The sequence below is a fragment of the Dendrobium catenatum genome, unplaced genomic scaffold, assembly GCF_001605985.2.
Source record: "Dendrobium catenatum unplaced genomic scaffold, ASM160598v2 fragScaff_scaffold_621, whole genome shotgun sequence".
Taxonomy (NCBI): domain Eukaryota; kingdom Viridiplantae; phylum Streptophyta; class Magnoliopsida; order Asparagales; family Orchidaceae; genus Dendrobium; species Dendrobium catenatum.
Genome location: NW_021319083.1, coordinates 5,716,144 through 5,735,223, shown reverse-complemented (window position 1 = coordinate 5,735,223; position 19,080 = coordinate 5,716,144). Strand labels below are relative to the sequence as shown.

General features: G+C 33.2%; 2 protein-coding genes across 2 annotated transcripts; both read right to left on the bottom strand.

Moving 5' to 3' along the window:
* Position 1: 1 nt before the first annotated feature.
* Positions 2-7,811, bottom strand: LOC110092201 (probable inactive purple acid phosphatase 27). Its single transcript, XM_020816641.2, has 13 exons — positions 7,428-7,811; positions 7,217-7,304; positions 5,998-6,264; positions 5,778-5,886; positions 5,051-5,165; positions 4,638-4,770; positions 4,104-4,291; positions 3,029-3,215; positions 2,873-2,940; positions 2,378-2,474; positions 2,056-2,241; positions 1,109-1,189; positions 2-34 (listed from the first exon to the last, which is right to left on the bottom strand). The coding sequence occupies exons 1-13, from the start codon at positions 7,733-7,735 to the stop codon at positions 2-4; spliced, it is 1,860 nt and encodes a 619-aa protein (XP_020672300.2). The 5' UTR covers positions 7,736-7,811.
* An 8,935-nt stretch (positions 7,812-16,746) lies between these two features.
* LOC110092202 (calmodulin binding protein PICBP-like) lies at positions 16,747-18,381 on the bottom strand. The gene has a single exon (XM_020816642.2). The coding sequence runs from the start codon at positions 18,379-18,381 to the stop codon at positions 16,747-16,749; it is 1,635 nt and encodes a 544-aa protein (XP_020672301.1).
* Between the last annotated feature and the right edge of the window lie 699 nt (positions 18,382-19,080).

The window sequence follows — 19,080 nt, the reverse complement described above, 5'->3', positions numbered from 1 at the left end:
TCTAATCACAACTAGCAGATATAGGGATATTCAACTGCATTCAGAATAATATTACCTTTTAGTAACTTAGGCATATTGGCCAGAGTGTAAGAACTTAAATCATAGCTTGAAGATGCAGAAATATTCGCTAGGCAGGCAACACAACCATTCACAACTTTATTAATAGTAGATAGCTTATAGTCAAATTTGCCAAGCTGGATTTTAGTATTTTGGAGCACATAAAAGATGTTATGGTTCACCATATTGTCATGAACTGTAAACTCTAGCAATTTCTCAAAATCAGTCTCAATCCAAAGATTAACACAATTAAGATTAATACAATCCTTTAAACCAACATGAAGAGTTTGGAGAATAGTTTAAGTAATGTCCTTTGATGGTAAAGCAGAGGTGAAACCAATCAAGAGCTTCACTTTGTCTTCTCGAATAAGCCCATGAAAAACACATGCATTGATTATTGAACCCTCTTGCTTGGGATCAGGTGCTTTGAATCCGAAATTTTTTTCCGTGCAAATGTACAGCACTATGATACTGTGTACCCGCGGTGCGGCGTTATATATATAGTTTGTATAGTTTAGCACCATAGTGCTCAATATCTTGCATCACGATGCTGCTAGATGGGTTGACAGTTCTTTTTCTCATTTTTCATGACGACTGTCCCTTGGTAGTTAATGTGAGTTTTCTTTTTGTTTATTCTTGCAAGAGAACAATGTAAGAGTGAAGAGAGATAATGAGAGAGCAAGAGAGAAAAAAGATGCAAGTGCGAAAGGAAACATGACAGTGATGTGGCATAAAGGGCGGCCACAAGATTTTAGTCCATCGGAACCCAAGTTATATGATGAGAATTTGGGAGAGGAAGATCTTTGGAATTGGCAACATATTTTGTGGCGCATGTGACGGAGCCACCAAGAAATTCTTCAAAATTCATTTACTTTAAATATTTGAGAACTTATTTATGGCGACGGTTTAAGGTAGTTGTCATTGAAAAAATGGATAGTGATGATATTTTATGCTTGCCATCAAGAAATTGAGAGAAGACTATTGATCTATGATTTCAAAAAAAAAATAGTGATATAATGCAAGAGATGAATGAATGAGAGGTGATACAAACCTCAACTGTTATTTTCTGTGATGTTGCATGCACTCTTACGTAACCAAATTCAGAAATCCTAACTATACTCCATTCAGCAGCCTGCATTCAAATTTAAAATAAAAAAAATAAAAGCTTTTGTAAGCAAATTAGTTAAGACAACTTTTCTAGATTTTTTCAATATTAAAAAAAAAAAAAAACATACCCCAATCTTTATTATATATATCTTAAAAATCATTAAAGTTGTTTTAAAATTAGTATGATACAAATTCTTCACACATATCATTAATCTCAAAGTAAATCTAATGATTTTTAATTAAGCACATCGTCAAATATCTTAACACAATCACTATAGGAAAAAGTTCGATTTTTGGTGAATTTTTTCCAGCGGAAATCGATAATTTTTTGTTGGAAAAATAGATTTCTGGTGGATTTCCGACTGAAAATTTTTTGCTTATAAGAGTAGCATAAGAAAAATAAAAATCGGAGGAAAAATCCTGCGGAAATTTTTATCGGCAAAAATGTGCCACCAGAAAAAAAAATTTATTGCAAAAATAAGAAGAATATTACGGCGCGCCAACCGGCTGCAGTCGGCCCTACCATTACTCCAGGCCCGCCTGCGCCAGTTGCCACACCCCATCCAAGGCCTGTCCACTCTTATTGGCATGCACTGTGATTGCCTAAAATATTTTATAAAAAATATGCTGGAAATCCGTGGGAAGTCTATCGGAAACCATTGAAATGTTACATCGGAAATCCATTGGAAAATCCTCCAGAATTTCAGGCAGATTTTTCGCTAGAAATTCCGTCAATAATGAACATGTTTCATGTAGTGAATGTTCAATTTAATTTCTAACATTCTAATTTAAGTTTTTTTACATAAAATTACAGATTAACTTAATAGTTTTACAGGCAATGTATTGTAACTATTGTTTTACTTTTGGATAATTGAAGAGAAAGGAGCTTACATCATCAGAAAATTTATCCAAGGTAAAGCCTCCCATTCCTATAACAGCATGAACTGGAGCAGTGTAATTGCTATTATTATAGGTGTCAATTCCATTAATCTTTGTTGGTAATCCTTCGCATGTCTTCTGATATACTGCACAAGTTCTCTCATAGTTATGAACATGGCCAAAGAAAACCAAATCTACCTGATTATCAAGAAATAAAACAGAGATGAAGTTAGAACGTATAAGATTTGTATTTTTTAGGCCAAATATTAGGAAGTTATAATGTTGTTAATTTGATCGATATGGCCCTCATATTAGCACGTATAACATTAAGTACCTTATTTTTCATTAAAAGTGGCTCGATTGACTTAACAAATCCATCATCCACATTTGGTAGTATGGAGCTTTCAGAAGAAGAATACATCGGTCTATGCCTGCAAATGTAAGCTATTCATTCAAGTTAAGGAAATGTAAACATCTCAAAACTATATATTAAAAAAACTTATTTTTAAAATAAAAATCATCACTTTGTTAAATTTTAATAAATTAGTTTTGAGCTTATTTGGACAGCTTTATTATTACTTTATAAAACGACTTTTTGAAAAGCTGCTTCAAAAAACATTAAGGAATTTAGACTTATAATTTTTCAGAAAAGAGAAGAATAATATCAGGTATCTGTTACTATTAAATTAGAGAACAACAGAAAGCATAATAAGATAATTTAAAACACAGATGTTTTATATAATTTAGATGCATATATATTGATAAAGTAAATTACTATAAAAATGAAAATGAAAGGAATAATCATAAGCTTGTAGAGAAGCATATATACCCCAAAAAGATTGACCAAGGTGTTCTTCTTCTATCAATTGATGCCAAGTCCTCGTTGATCCAGTTATACTGTCAAGAAATAGTTTCCAGAACTATTAATTAATTTGAGTATATCATAAATAAATAATGCAAATAAATTTCTTTTAAGAAAATTTACCTGTTCAGAATTGACTTTCCATTCATGTTCAGTAGAGATCACTGTGAAGTGAACAGTTGCTTGTTCAATAGAATACCATGGCTTATCTTTTCCCATTGCAGGCATTGGAAAGTATGTCTCATATGCAACTCCACATTCACCACCAGAATCTGGAGTGATATAGACTGAGCCAGACCCTTCATAATCTCTTAATAAGTGAGAAAAAGTTGCTCATCAATTTAAGTATAATTAAGAACATTTTTAGAATATCTATGATGAGTAGTTTTAGAGGTTGAATGGAAAATAAACTCAATTATAAAAACGTTTAGGTGATTTAGGCTTCGTTTGAAATGGCTTTATTACTGTTTCTTAAAATAGCTTTTTAGTACAAAAATACTAAAAAGCTGCTTTAAGAAGCTGTATCAAACAAAACCTTAATTACTTAAGGTGCTTTGGCTTCTAAAATTAACACTGTATTATAGATGAATCCAGCATTGGCTTAGTGGTTTATGGCCCAGCACTCATTTATGAGTCATGCGTTCGAACCCTACTCATATTATTGCTCATTTCTTGAAAATATCAAACTTATAATTTCATTTGCTTCTCTTAGCAAGTCCTTGGGCTTGTCCCTTTTAGCGCAATTATTCTTTGAGATAAACTTTTTCGCTTTTTTTCCTGAGAAATTAAATAGCATGCATAATTCTTAAATGTTGGAAATTATGAGTCTATAAAACCAAAATTTTCAATAATATATATAGGATTTTTTTTTTTGGATAAAAAATACATAGGGACTTACGCGTTAATTCAAATAGAAAATTTATTATAGTCCTTAATGAATCATAAGCTCTGTAAAAATACAAAATTTAAAACAAAACTTATGAGCCATTGATTCAATCTATTACATGAAAAAAAGAAAAAGAAAGAGAGGCACCAAAAATAATCATATATGAAAAGTATAGAAAAAAAGCACAATAAGTTGTATTAAAATCTAAAAATAATAATATTTAATTTAAACTATATATATGAGATTCTATTTATGCTTTGAAATATAAATATAAAAATTAATTAAAAAGAAAATCACTAATTAAGTACTAACCTCTCATGGTTGCCTATGGCTGTCATGTAAGCCACATGGGATGCTAGAGGTTCAATAAAACTTAGGAAGAAATCCCATTCAACCAAAAAACCAGTAGCATAGCTTATATCTCCAATATGAAAAATTGAATCCACATTGCCAGATGCAACCTCATTTGTCACAGCTTCCACCACAGATATGGAACCAGGCTATAGAAAGAAGCACACCAAAGTTCACATATTCATCATAAATTTATTTTAATTTTCATTTAAAACATTTTTTCAAAAAAAAAAAATACAAAATTAGTTATCAGTAAACAAAAATAACTTCACTTATCTGTGTTGTATATAACTTTATACAAATACTTTTTCAATAAAAATATTTTTCTATGTGAAAATTTATGGTTTGCTTGGGACGGCTTTTTTCCTGTTTTTTAAAGTAGATTTTTTGTTTAAAAAGTTTAATTTTTGTACTAAAAAGCTACTTTAAGAAACAGTAAGAAAGACGTAAAAAACAAAGCCTTGGATAATATATAAAAACATCTAGTGAATTGACCTGAATATAATGCTCCTTAGATGGATCAAGTGGAGCTTTGCCCATATCACCATATGCAAGAAACTTCAGTTCATCTGACCCTGTTGCTGGTGGTGTCTTGAATTTAATTTGGTCACTCCAGCCAGCTGAATCACTGTGAGATCTAAGTATGTTAGATTTTTCACCTTTTTAATTCACAGTTAATATATAAAATGGCCTAATGTTTATAATTAAGTACTATAATATGCTGAAAATTAAGCAGAAAGAAAATTGATGCCGAATGTTTTTATTATAAAGAAATCAAATGAATATTTTATTGTCCTCATGTCATGCAAAAAAAAAAAAAAAATTCAATGTAGTTCATGTCATGTGTAATTTAATTCAGACATAATTTTTTTAATCAAAGAGATATTGCCAAGTAAATAAATTTTTACCTTCCATATCTGTAGGAGTAGGTCTGCTTTGGTAGAAGCCCACTCATTATAGCAGTATGAACATATCCAGGTTCGTGCCATCCAAAATCCTTTGCTGGGCTAGGCAATATACCACCTATTAAAATATAATCAAGAGCTGAGTGAATAAATGGAGAACATTATGATTTCATTTGGGATGACTTTCTTACTTCTTATTAGAGTAGCTTTTTAGTAAAAAATAAATTTTTTGTACTAGAATGCAGCTTTAAAAAATAGTAAGAAAGCCGTCCCAAACGAAGCCTAAATCTCTAATCAATGAATGTATCCAGGTTGGTGCAAAAGACCAACCTGGGTGGTTGGCCAAGGGACAGCGACGATTATCCGACGATGACCAACCTCTAATTAGATCTACGATCAATGAATACAACATGTCATTTAAAGCTCTCAATATCATGAATCTCTAGCTAGGGTTTACAGAAATGGAGAACTTTAAAGTTTATAAACATATTAGAAGTTTAGATTTAGGCTTCATTTGGAACGGTTTTTTAAAGCAGTTTTTTGATAAAAAAATTAAATTTTATTAAAAAAAAAATCGCTTTAAGAAATAGCAAGAAAATGTATATAAAGAAAAAATATTAGTCAATTTTGCGAATTTTCTTTGAATATATTATTGTTAACTGTGTGTTATAGAGAGCAAAAATAGCATATAACTAATTTTGGTGTAGTAATTTTTTGTAAGGCAACTTACTACACATATCATCTTGTGTGAAGGTTGACACCTGAGAAGTTGATGATCTCCCTTCTGCATACTGTACTACTTGTTTGTTCTCATCTCCACTAACCCAAGTTAATCTCATCTAAAGCAACTAAAATAAATTAATAAATGCTTAATCAATAAGAAATATAAATTATCTTCCTATATATCTAGCTCGACATAAATAAAGAAAGAATAAAGAAGGAAGAAATACCGATGTTGCAGTAGAGTCAGTGCTTGAGAGGTGGCCATACAAAGGTTGTTTGGGATTAGCAAAACTTAAAGGATCTGATCTCTTCAGAATGCAAGGAGCATCAAAGCCTCCAGTGAAGAACACAAACTCTAAATCTGTTCTGAAATTGACAACATGAAATGTAACTGATGCACTGCAACTGTGCACCAAACAATCATTATTCTCATATACTTCACATTTCCTCTTGCTGCAGTTTAAGTAAGAAGGATCACTGCTCACATATTGTGCCTGTGCATTGATCACAAACTGTGTCAGAATAGTTCTAAAAATTATTGAACTTGTTTTAATTTGAGATTATTGTTGATGTAAATTCTTCATATGCAGAACATATCCAAGGCAAAAGTGATCAGATATTGAACTCAAGGTGGATGAACTCTACATTGTGATATGATAAGCTAATTATTATTATTATTATTTTATGCAAACATGTACACTATTGTAAGAGAGTGATCATCAGGTAATTATTGTAGTTCTTTATGTATTTATTTATTATTTTGCTTATTTTTATTCTATAATAATACTATAATTATGCTAATATTAAACAATAGTGAAAAGAAATATTAATTTGTACAAAAAATATCAATTATGCTAAGAAAAAAAATCTCTTCTTAAAAGATGGCTTTAATTAGGTTTTATATATAATCTTTCTATTGAGATTTGTCAATTCCCAATAAATAAGAGGTGAGCTTCTTTTTGTTATCTTGCAGCTATTAATTGAAGAATATCCCCTAAATATTCTCCATCAAGTTGCTTCCAAGAAAAGCAATGGGATGAGCAAGATGTGACATAATTACACCAAAAACTCTACCATGCAATCTTATTAGTGTAATTAATTAATTGTTGGTTTTCTAGAATGTATTTATTTATTTGTAACAAATATATATATATATATATATATAATAATAATTCTATTTAAACTCCTTAAAATATTAATGATATATAATGCTCAAAATTTTAAACGGCATAAGAAAATACTATAAATATTAACTATTTTATGTTAAAATATATTTATATATATATTTTTTATGTGATTAATATATTAAAATATTATATAAATAAATATCAAAATTTAAATAACAGATATATAAATATATAAAGATTATATGATATATATATGTAAATCTTTAAAAAAAAAAGAAACCAAACAAAACGTTAAGTGTAATTTATTTACATACTTCACCTTGACAGGATAGTGGCAAAGGAGAGGAAGACTGCTAATATCTCCAGTTTGTAAATAAAGCAAACTGTTCAAAGGGCAATCAGAGATTCTGTAGCACAAAGTTCAAAATTAAAAAAAAAAAAAATTGAAACAACTTAAATAAACCAGCATAATTTAAATGTTCAATAAAATAATTCAAAATATGATAAAAATAAAATAAAATAAAATATACTTTGCATTTGCTGGCGTGATCATGGCAATCCAATCAGCTTTATCAGGAACCAACACTCCACCCACAGTAACTGTAACGTAGGTCTCATCATACAATGGCCCTTCTGTGCTCGTATTGATAAACAAATATGGATTCGGATCAAGACAGTCAGCCAAAATCCTCCTGTTAAGAACCCTCATGTCTGAGATCGCCGTATAGTTCATGAACTCATCGACTGAGCCTATTAAGAGAGGAAAAGAAGAAGAAGACAATGAAGGAGACATGGAAGATAAGAAAATGGAGAAGAAGAAAAGAAAGAAAGTTGCCATAGCATCCAAATTGAGAAAGAATGAATGTTCATTCTCTTCTTTTTGTTTTAAAGGTATTGTAGGAAAGCGTGCAAGAGATGTGAATTGATTGGATAAAGATTGTATGGTTAGATCAATTAATATGGTGTTTCAGTTCTCTACGTTAGCATATTATTTGTCTTAGAAGAGAATTTGTAGAGGGAGACTTGCACATATAATTGAACTGCCATAAATATTTTTAACTCTAATTAATTATTGTTGGGGGTAGAATATACGTGGTGATAGAGTTAGAAATTTTTATCTCAGTGTTGTATGGATATCCAGCACATAAACATAAGAAAAAAGGAGCATCGGATTTTTACGTGCAAAATCCTAGAAAAGTGAAAAATCATAGGATCACGCTCAGTTGAAATGATTCAACTAGTGTTTTATTAGATTACAACTAACTCGTTTCTGAAATTGAAGACGATCAGATTACAATAATCAACCGTCGGGTTGAAATTCAGCCACAAACGGAAATTGAAAATTTGGCGACGTTTGGTGGTCGGGCTGAAATTGGCTTCAATTGACGGTCGGGCAGAAATCCGGCGTTAGTTAGCGGTCAGGCAGAAGTCTGGCGTCATTCATCAGTCGGGTAGAAGTCCGGAGTTATTCAGTGGCCGGGCGGAAGTCCGATAGTGGTCGAAGAGGAGTCTGATGGCAAGAGAGTTCTCTTCCTTCTCTTATTTGTTTGGATCTCCTCTCATGAGAAATGATGGTTATTTCAATACTGATCGGGTTGCAGGTAGAAAAATATAAAAAATTATTTACATAATTACATTAAGTAAACCGCTTTAAGATATAATTGCTTAGTTTTAAAGGTTATAAGCACTTCAATTAATTTACTTTGGAAGACTAATCGTTAACATTAATGATGAAGATTTAGCCCCTTTGCTATTAGTATGCTGAACTTGAGGCTAACAAGCACAAGCTTTTGTTACAGACATGTGCTAAAAGGTGCAACAAAACTTTAAATAATCAGGCAAAAACAGAAAAGAGGAAAAGCTTCAAACTTTTTGTTATTTATCTTGGGTTTTTAATATAAAGCGTTAATGCTTCTGACTTTAACATAATAGCGCACTTTAAGCAAAATATATATTTAGGTACGTAGTCTGTCATACATTCATATATGAACTGCCAAATGGCTATGATGAACAAGCGCCAAATTCCAACCATCAGATCAAGATTAGCTGCCAAATGGCTAAGGTGAACAAGCTTTTATTTCCCCTGTACTAGTAAAATCATTAATTGGATTCAATTATTTCTTACTTTCTAGCCTTAGGGAATTCGTAATATGTATTCTTATTAATTTGATAAATGTTTTTTTCACCTATTACATTTTGTGTATGTTTCATCCGTCGAAGCTGGCGCATAAAATATGGGACATCATACAAAGCATTTATGACGCTCCTTATATCTTTTGAAAGAAAATCCCAAAAGAAGCGCGCAACATGTGTTTCTGGGAGCTAGGTTGAGATTAATTATTATTAAAAAATATTATATATCTTTTTTAATTAAACTAAAAAAATATTCTATATCGTATATTTTTGTATGCATAAAGATTGTTATTGGTTGCCCGAGCACAATGATAAAATTAGAAAGAATTTTGTGAAGTGCGGGTTGACTCGCATGCAAGATGTGTTTATAGACATTAGGAAGTCAGGCGAGAGACCCCTCTGGATTGGTGAGAGTGTATGGAGGGACCAAAATAGATAGAACCGAACTTTTGATATTGGTGGCATAGGTAGTTCTCTCCATACCGGGGGATGAGTTCCACATTGAGAACAAGCGACATTTGGAAAGAAATTTCAAAAGAATTTAATAATTTACTTAGTTATGAATACTAATGTAAGTGTATTATAGAGAGAGTTGTTGGGTAGAGAGCCGATCGCTGTTGAGTTACCTAGTCATTCCCACAAGCGGCAGGAGGGCCAACAATAAATTGATGAGCAAGCAAATATATATACTTATATCTTTTTAAAATATGTATATATCTCATGCATGTCCTCTACTATATCCATTTAATTGTTTATATCTAAATTCATTATGCCACACCTTTTCATTCAGTAAGTATCCCTAATCATTAAGTGTCCAAAAGCATGAGTTGCTTGCTTCATTTTAAGGTCGTCCACACACTAATGATTTTGAATCAGAGTTAATCTAAAAAGCTTAATCTCCCTTCTTTTCTTTTTGAACGATCTGCTTATAATGTCCCTTTTATCATCCTTCTTTTTCAATTATTATTGTTATTATTATCATTGCTAGGACTCTAGTAAAGCAGTTCAATATTCATTCATTAATGCTTTATATATTCAAGTTGAGGAAATACAATATCAATTAATTTAAGCCTTCGAAGGTTTGGCCAACACCTAAAGGACATAGAGTGCTTCTAATTTGTTTGCAATATTTATGTGATTCTTGGAGCAGCATTCAAAGGGTTTTAAATAGAACATTAAATGGCTTTCCATCACAAGTTGATTATTTGAAGGTATGGTATATAAAGTGACACTTAATTTAATTTGAAGTATATATTGAATTGAAGACCAAGGAGATCGATCAAGCTTGTTGAATGCTTCTTACTTTAGGATCTACCACTCTTGTTAAGATCTGATTACCAGCTAGCTTATGTGCGTATGTATGTTTGAAAGCAACATATGAGAGTGCACATAGTGTTGAGCATAAAACCTAGCAGAAAATCAAGCACTAGCATATGTTCCTTTTACATACATAGTGACTTAAGAATTAATTACACATGATCATAGGCTAATTATATGCAACTTCAACACATACAATTAGGGGTGTCAAAATCGGATTTTGGGTCGGGTTCAGGTCAAACCCAGAACTGACCCGCGTTCAAACGGGTTGATCATAACCTGACCCGGTTATATAAACGGGTCAAAAATCCATACCCAGACCTGACTCGTCGTGTTACCGGGTTGACCCGACCCGACACAGTTGACCCGAGGGCTATGACGGAGGGCGGGCGCGGAAGTGAGTGCCACTGGGCAGGCTCGAGCGGGTGCTGACAGGCGTGGGCAGCCGCGGGTAGCTTCTTGCTCAACGCGGGTAGGTGCGGGCTACCGCGGGCAGCCGCGAGTAGGCAGGCGGGCATGCTCGGGCAACGTAGTTAGCTCTTTTCAAAAGGGTTTCTGGTTTGACCCCTGAAACCTGACGGGTCAACCCGAACCCGACCCATTTTGAAATCGGGTCGGGTCTAACCGAAATTTTTGGGTCGGATTCGAGTCAGGTTTTCGTGTGATGTCAAATATTAACACCCCTACATACAATATATAGAGTATGGAAATTATCATTTACCATTGAATAATTAGAAGTCAAATAAATTACTAAAAAGCCACTTTATAAAATAGTGAGAAAGCTATTCCAAATGAATTAATGAATTCTCCAATAACTTTCTTTTTTTAAATTTTTTAAACTAAAAATAATGCCAAAATTCAAGTTTCAGCATCATATCTGCCATCCATATCAAATTTATATGCATATTAATACAAAAATACAAACATTTTCACACATAAAGCACACACTAAGCATCATTGATCCTCGCTGGTGGCAACCATTGCTGTGGCTCTTTCGGATTGGTTCGTGTTGGTCGCTTTCTCCACCTTTTGGACGGTCCTTGTGAAGTTCTGTGGTGCTGGAAGCCTCAACCACTTACTGAGCCCGCGTTTTATTGTATTTTTTCTCTTTTTTTCTTTCCCTGCTTTCTTTTGTTGTAACCTTGTTATTTTTTTGATATTAATAGATTGCTGTTTGATAAAAAAAAAAAAAAAAGCACACTCTAAGCAAATTGATATGCATCATTTCTTTTAATGACAATAAGTTACTTCAAAGGTTTTTGCTCTCCGCCATTATGGCAGCTAGAGTTTTTGGCCAATCTTCAATCTCTCTTTCAATATATCGTAGAGAAATGGAACACTACATCTGTAGTCATGTCTTCCGCAATGTTCAAAACCACATAAAAAAACCAGTTTAGAGAGACATTGACTTATTTTCTCATAAGAAAGGGTTAATTTTGCTTTACATATACGTTAAGTTATATGAGAGATGAATGATATATTAAAGTAAAGTTTTAATCATCGCAATCTACAATAATTATGTATTAAATTTTACTTTAGACAATGAGAAACATCCTACATTATTGATATGTCATCAAAAAATTATTTTGATTGAGTACGAATTTTGAGGCATGTCAAGTTAGAAACTTTTAATATTAAATTTGGGGTTATCCAAACTCTAATTTCGGCAAACTTGTCATTAAACTGAACAACTCGACAAAACGATCCCAACGACACTAAAATCAGTCCAATTCGAGCCCAAATTGGCGTAAATCAAACGATCAAAATATATTCAGAAACTTCAAACCATTAATTGGATAATCAAATAATATTCAAATATCACATGCTTATAGTTAAATTGAGCGGCTCGACGAAACAAATCCAACAAGCCCAAGATTGCTTAATTCCGACATCATTATGACACTTAAATGCTTGGCAAATGCTTCATGATCTAGGGAAGCCGTATAAGCCATCCAATGGAACACTCAGAATTTACCCATGCTCTTCTCCATATTTATGGGACATGCGGCCACTATCAAAATCTATAAATAGATCCCCTCTTCATGGCGCGAGAGAGAGACTTTTGGAGAAGACTTGGATTATGAGCAAGAGATTCAAGAGAACTCTGAGGCTTAGAGAATCTTAAAGCTGCTCCATCTATTTACCATTGCCGGCGAACCCTTGCAGCTCGATCACCATTGTTTGACCTCTGCCAGACCATCTTTGTCGAACCTCAGTCCAGCCATCACCATTAGCCCTCTGCCTGACCTCCGTTGCTTGCCGACTACGATCCTTTCGACCTCCTCCGCCAAACCTCTGTTGCTTAAAATACAATTCATGTGATGAGTACTTCTTCAATTAAATTTTAAATCTTTTATTAATTTAAATATAGTTTTAATTTTACCAGCAATTGAACAAAAATTGTTATTTAATGAATTTATTTAATTTGAATAATTATTATATAATTCTTTTAAAATTTGAAATATAATATTATGATTATGTGTTCAATGCATATTTTTGTCATATATTTTTAATAATAGGCATGTCCCATATCAACACATCAAAGTAGGTAGGTTAGTACCATTTTCTCCATACCCATAATATATAGCAATTCCTCTTAACCAACTTTAAAATACATCTTTTCTCATGTTCTTTTTATTCATTTTTCTCATAATCTCTCTCTCTCTTTCTTCCCTATGTCCCTTTATGTGTGGTTGTTAAAACAAGAATATTTCATTTCTGATTTCAGGAAATTATAGTCGAACTAAACATCTTGATAAGACAAATCCAACACAACTAAAGGTGATCCAACCTAAATTCAACTAAGCCCAAACAAAACACATAAAAAATGGTTGAAACTAGAGAAAATTACCATATATTTAGCAAAAGAGGCTCTTTTTTTTTTGAAAATTGAAAAAAAAAAAAATCTTTTCTCCTTTCAACTATAAATATGCTCTATGGGCTAGGGAAAATCTCACACCTCCTTACCCTTCCTTACCTAATTCCATCTCTTAACAAAGGGTAAATATTCTTTGACGGAGTTCCAGCGATTTTTTTTTCAAAGAGTTTATCTTTCCACACAACTTTGCTTCAAATGAGTAGTTTACTTCGACGTTGTGATGTTGAAATATCAACGAAGATCCCTCCAAAAAATGTCGATATGTTTGTTAAGCACTCCATTTCTTTAAATTTCAGTCATTTTTCTTACTTGTTTTTTAATATATTCTCAAACTTTTGGTCCTTTTTTTAACAAGATGAACTTAAATTTTTACTATGAAATTATATCATTTAATATTTTTAAAAGAAATTTTATTAATGAATTCATAGTGCAAACATTTATGTCTTTAATAAATTTTTGTAGTCAATCCATTTATCAAAGTATTTTAAAATGTTTTGTGGACATAGAGAAGCTCTTCCCTAACTACATGAATTTATGAAAAGCTCCATTAACTCAAAAAAGCCATTAAAGCTTCTAACTTGTCATCTTCCACCTCCATTTCTTCCTATATTTCTAGACTGTAAAGTGAACAATGCAAATGTTATTCTCTTCTCAACTGTGACCCTTTCAACCCTCCTTCACTTAAATGAAAATCTATCTAATGCTTACTCTGCTTGGGGTTCTTGGATCTCTTAGAGGGCCAAAACTAATTGGCATGAAAAAGATGAGGATGACCTAAAGTTTCTTTATGGCAGAATCAAAGGTAGGAAAAATCAATTGCATTAGGAAAATTTCTACTATAGCTGGCACTTTTAGTGATCAGCCTAGTATTGCTGAAGCCATCTCCCTCTATTATAAAAACCTTTTAAATTCCTCGAACAAACCTTTTAAATTCCATTGACAACATTCTTTTGGCTAAAGAGGCTCTTTTTGAGATTAAAGGGAACCATAAGGAAGCTTTCTTTTGTGTTAAGCTGCATATGTTCAAAGCTTTTTCAATATTGTTTCCCTAAATTTCCTAATGTAGAGAATGATCTAGAAAGGGTTTTCTTAATTATTCATTGGATGGGTCAAAGCTTGTATAAAATAATGTTCACTTTTCTATTTGCTTAAATGGAATCCTTGAGGGATTTTTTTAACTTTTCTTCTGGGCTTAGACAGGGCTTCCATTTATTTACTCTCTTGTTGTTTTTGCATTTGTATGGATGGCCTTTCCAATCCTTTTGATGTTGCCATTGCTACTTAAGCTTATTCTATTATCACTATGGGCAACTTTCACCTTTCCCACTTGATTTATGTTAATAACCTATTAGTGTTTGGGAAATGTTCTTCTGATAATATTAAATGTCTGAGTAGGATTCTCAATGCATTCAAAGAATTTTATGGGTTGTCTTTTAACCTTTCCAAGAGCAGCATCATTACTTCTAAAAATTTTAGACACCAATAGCAAGTTTTTATTCCCTTAATATCAGTAATTGCGATAGAGTCATCTCTTACTAGGAAATCCCTATTTCTATCAAAAGGCTGCTTATCTTTGATTTTAGTCCTCTAATGAGTAAGCTATCTAGGTTTCCTGATGGGTGTAAAGAAAAATCCCTCTCTTTTGCGGGTATGGTGTAATTTTAGAAATTCTCAACATCGAAAACTATCTCTTACTATATAAGGGGCAAAATTCTCCCTAAAAGATGTTGTAAATTAATATCTAGACTACGTTTTAGGTTCTTATATCATGATAACTCAGAGGCTAAAAAATTAAACCTTATTTCTTGGGAGAATACCTGCAATCCAAAGTATCTTGGTGGCCTTGGGTTACCTTCTCATAATGCACTATGTATTTTTCTCTTCTCTTATCTGGTGCAGTTTAAACTTTAATAGTCTTCTGAGCAAATGGTGATTCTACAAATTTGGCAACTTTTGGAATAGTCCTACTGCAAAGAGCTATAAGATTTGGAATAATTTTTCTAAAGCCGTTGCTTTTATGAAAAATAATATTTCTTATAAAATTCATGATGGTTCTAAGATATCTTTGCTTCGGGAGCTTTGGTGTGAAGGGTATAACATCATGGATTTTGTTGAATAGGACTCCCCTTCATCTTGTGCTCTTGATAGTAGTAGGATTTTTTATTTTATTGTGAATCGAAATTGGGTAAATTTACATATTTAAAAAATAAACTATGATTGCTAAGATTAAAGCTATTATATTTATGTTGAAATAGAAGTTGGCACTATTTTTTCGAAACCATAGCTCAGATCATAAAGTCCTCGCAAAATGAGGGCGAAATCTCTGGGTGGTGTCTTCTCTACAAACCCAGATGTCTTCTTAAAAACGCATTGAAACTTAATCCGTTAAAACTCTCTCGAAAGCACAGGGGAGGCCAGAGCACCAATTTTCGGAGCCCACATATAGTAGTTATCCTAGCTTCTCAAACATCGAATCGAGACATTAAGCAGCACTTAGAATCTAATGAAGGTGCATCATGTACTTCCTTAGCCTTATACACACTTGCATTATCTGTTAACAGTTAGGAAACTATACCTTCTTCTACTTCAACAACCTCATCGACCATTTTAAATAATAGAGGTGCATATTTAGCAAAGGTTAATGGATTAGCATATTTCAAAAACCAAATCTCATAAGAATTACTAGCAAAGAAGTTGATGATACTCTTTTATTTGATGGTTGACCAACCACCTGTCATTATTGTTATTCTTGTCTTAGGATGTATTAGCATATTTCAAAAACACAATATTATAAGAATTACTAGCAAAGAAGTTGATGATGCTCCTTTATCTGATGGCTGACCAACCACCTGACATTATTGTTACTGTTGTTTTAGTTTATGTCTTCTTCAGTTCATCAAATCTCTTAATTATTGTCATTACTTCTTGTCTCACGGAACATCCATGTTCGAAGCTCATACATGCTTGGACAAACTATTGCATGACCTTAATTTTCAAATAAAGTGAGGCATAGTAATCCATGATGGACTTCTGTACACATTAAATAAAATTCCCTTATTCAAAGCTGGATAAGAAATTTCTTGAGAATTGTTCTCATCTTCACCCAAATTTACAAAAAAATCCATTCATTTGTTCCCAAGTTTCTCTTCAGAAGAAAGAAAAAACTTGCATTACCACAATCAAAACTATTAGTATCTTGTTGAGAACCGATTTAAGAATTATTCTCAATCAACATTTATGAGTAACATTCTAGTCTCACTACTAATCCCTGGCTGCCACTGACACTGCAAACAACAGACTAATTCTTAAATCAAGTTTGTAATAGAGGGCACATTCTTGTTGCATGATACAAAAAGAAGAAGCAAAGTGAAAAATTAATGGCTGAAAGAGGTTTCTCCTAATCTAGCCAATCAAGTAGTTAGATTCATAGAATAAATGTCATTGATGGAATGAATAAAGATGCGATTCATTACCACCTAGAGAAAAATGGAATTTCCCGGATCATCATCACGGTGCAGTAGTCACTGCTCTTGTTGAATGACAGATTCAAAAGCAGCGATAAGCAACGCTACCTTTCTCTTCCTGGCCGGTGCCATTCTTCTGAGGGTCTTTTGGAGAGCATAGTCTATCATCCACTCCTCAGCTGTCTTTCTTTCATCCACAGTTTGATGCTTGAGGTTGATCACCTCTGCTTCTGGCTCTGGTTTCAATGGAAGTAATCGAAGTGGTCGTGGATTGAATGCTCTTCCATTTTCCTGATTCTCTTCTGTTATCTTTCTTGTGGTGCTGTATGTTGGTTTAGGCCTATTCGTCAATTCTGCTAAGGGATTTTCATAGATGAATGACGCGGAATACTTAATTTCCTCCTTTTCATTTGTCAATCCATCAGAGATGATATTTCTATCTTTATCATTGTTGCTTCTTATACTCTGCTGTGATTCATAATTTGTTTCATGTTTAGAAGGCTCACAACTTCCAACGTTTTCCACACTAGCTTTCATGTCTTGTTCCAGTAATTCTTTAGGAGAATTGGGTACCTCAATCCCAGTTTGTAAGCTTCCATTTGCGGATTCTGCAGATTCTTCTTCATTGTCATAACTGAAGGTTGTGCACTGAGAAGAATTGCTCTGGCTTTGAAGATATGGCTCTGCTGCTTCCTCCCAATTAACATGGCCAGTTTTTCCTTTTTCAGATTCTAAACGAGCTTCTTCTTGCCTCTCAGCCTCAGTATATTGAATCCGTTCATCACAAACCTTCAGCTCTTCTATTGAAATCTCGCTGTTGTTATCTGCATAGTCTTCAAAGCTAGTAACCGAGTAGGATTCCTGCAACTGATTTGTTTCATAAGAGTCCTCCATTATCACCCCATTGATTCCATTGACAATATCAACAATTTCAGCCTGATATTGGTTACTGTCTTCAAAACTCTGCTGTTGCAGGATTCCTTCCTGTGGTTTGGAATGGATCTCCTTGCGACCATTTTTTCTTGTTGATGACTGTTCTTTCTGCTTCGTGCTATTTGGCAATTTGACCGATTGCCTTCTTGCTGACAAAAAACACTTCAGTGGTGGCAAAGACGCTTCGTTTTTCTTCTGACCATGTAAGGAACAGTATTTGTATGAGCAAAGCTTCTGGCTTGAGACGCCATCAGTTTCATCAAGATCCAAACTTTCTGGATTTCTGTCAATTTTAATAGTTGATGAGCAGGTAGCCCTGCTTAAATTCACCGTTGAGTGAAGACCCACCCCTGGATTCTTCTTCATTGATGACCTCGCTGGCTTTAATCCTGAATTCCTTTCCTGGTCCTTGGCAACAGCTTTACCCCCAGGGTGATCAGAAGAAGAAACTGAATTCTCTGAGTTATTTATGGTTCTCATCTTACTAGATGAAGTTAAGAAGTCAGTGGATACCTGAAGCTTGTTCTTACTTACGTCAAATCTACTTGTGGGCTTCTTGTAATTATGCAATTCATTTGTAACTTTGGATGGAGATTGTTTCCTTTGTTGTGTCTGGCTCAGTCCCAGATGACTGGATTGTATGGGAGCTTTGTTGAGACCATCTGGATTTGCTTCCTTCATGGATTTCTCCTGCTTGAACTTCTTAATTTGATCTCCACAACCTCCAACTCCGCCATTTTTCTGATTAGAAGAAATCATCTTATCAGGCTCCTCACCCAGAAATCTGAGCTTCTCAAACAGTTGGCATCATAATGATCTTTTTTTTTTATAGCAGGCTTGGATGGCTTTCATCACTTCTGCTCTCTTAAGGTTTTTTCTGATGTGGGGGATTTGTTTGTATTGAAAGGAAGAAATGAAATTGCATTCTTATAAGAGATTCCTTCAAATCTGGAAACTTTGGATTGCTTTGGTCTTTATGCCGTTTGATATTTTTTATTGTTCTGGCTTTCAAGCCAGGCCGGCCATGTTTGAAAATGGAGAACTCAGCTAGTCTCTTTGTTAACCTTTTCTTATTTCGTGAATTACGAGTTTTTTACTGATTAGTTCTGAACTCCAATGACTCTTCTTACTAAATTATTTTGTAGTAAACTTTTCTTAGCCGACTATCTTGATGTTTTAGTTTTAAATAGCATTAGCAGATGCTTTTTTACATATTTTTTTGTCCGTTGATGAAAGCTTAGTGCTGGTAAAAAATATATTTGAAAGAGTCTACCAAACCAATGGTTCTGAGAGTAAGTCTTAGACCTACCATATATTTTGTGTATTTTATATTCATTTGTGCAGTTCATGAAAGTAAAATGGCTGCACCTTAACATACCAGCAATGAAATTATTATTGTTCTCACTACAATTAATTCCTTCATATGATGAATTTTCTTTTTTTCCTTTCATTCGTGTA

Coding starts and splice junctions, on each gene's coding strand:
- LOC110092201 (XM_020816641.2), bottom strand. CDS start 7,735: ATGGCAACTTTCTTTCTTTTCTTCTTCTCCATTTTCTTATCTTCCATG. Junction 4,771..5,050: donor TACTCCTACAGATATGGAAG/GTAAAAATTTAT, acceptor TAGATCTCACAG/TGATTCAGCTGGCTGGAGTG. Junction 2,941..3,028: donor GGAAAGTCAATTCTGAACAG/GTAAATTTTCTT, acceptor ATTTCTTGACAG/TATAACTGGATCAACGAGGA.
- LOC110092202 (XM_020816642.2), bottom strand. CDS start 18,381: ATGATTTCTTCTAATCAGAAAAATGGCGGAGTTGGAGGTTGTGGAGAT.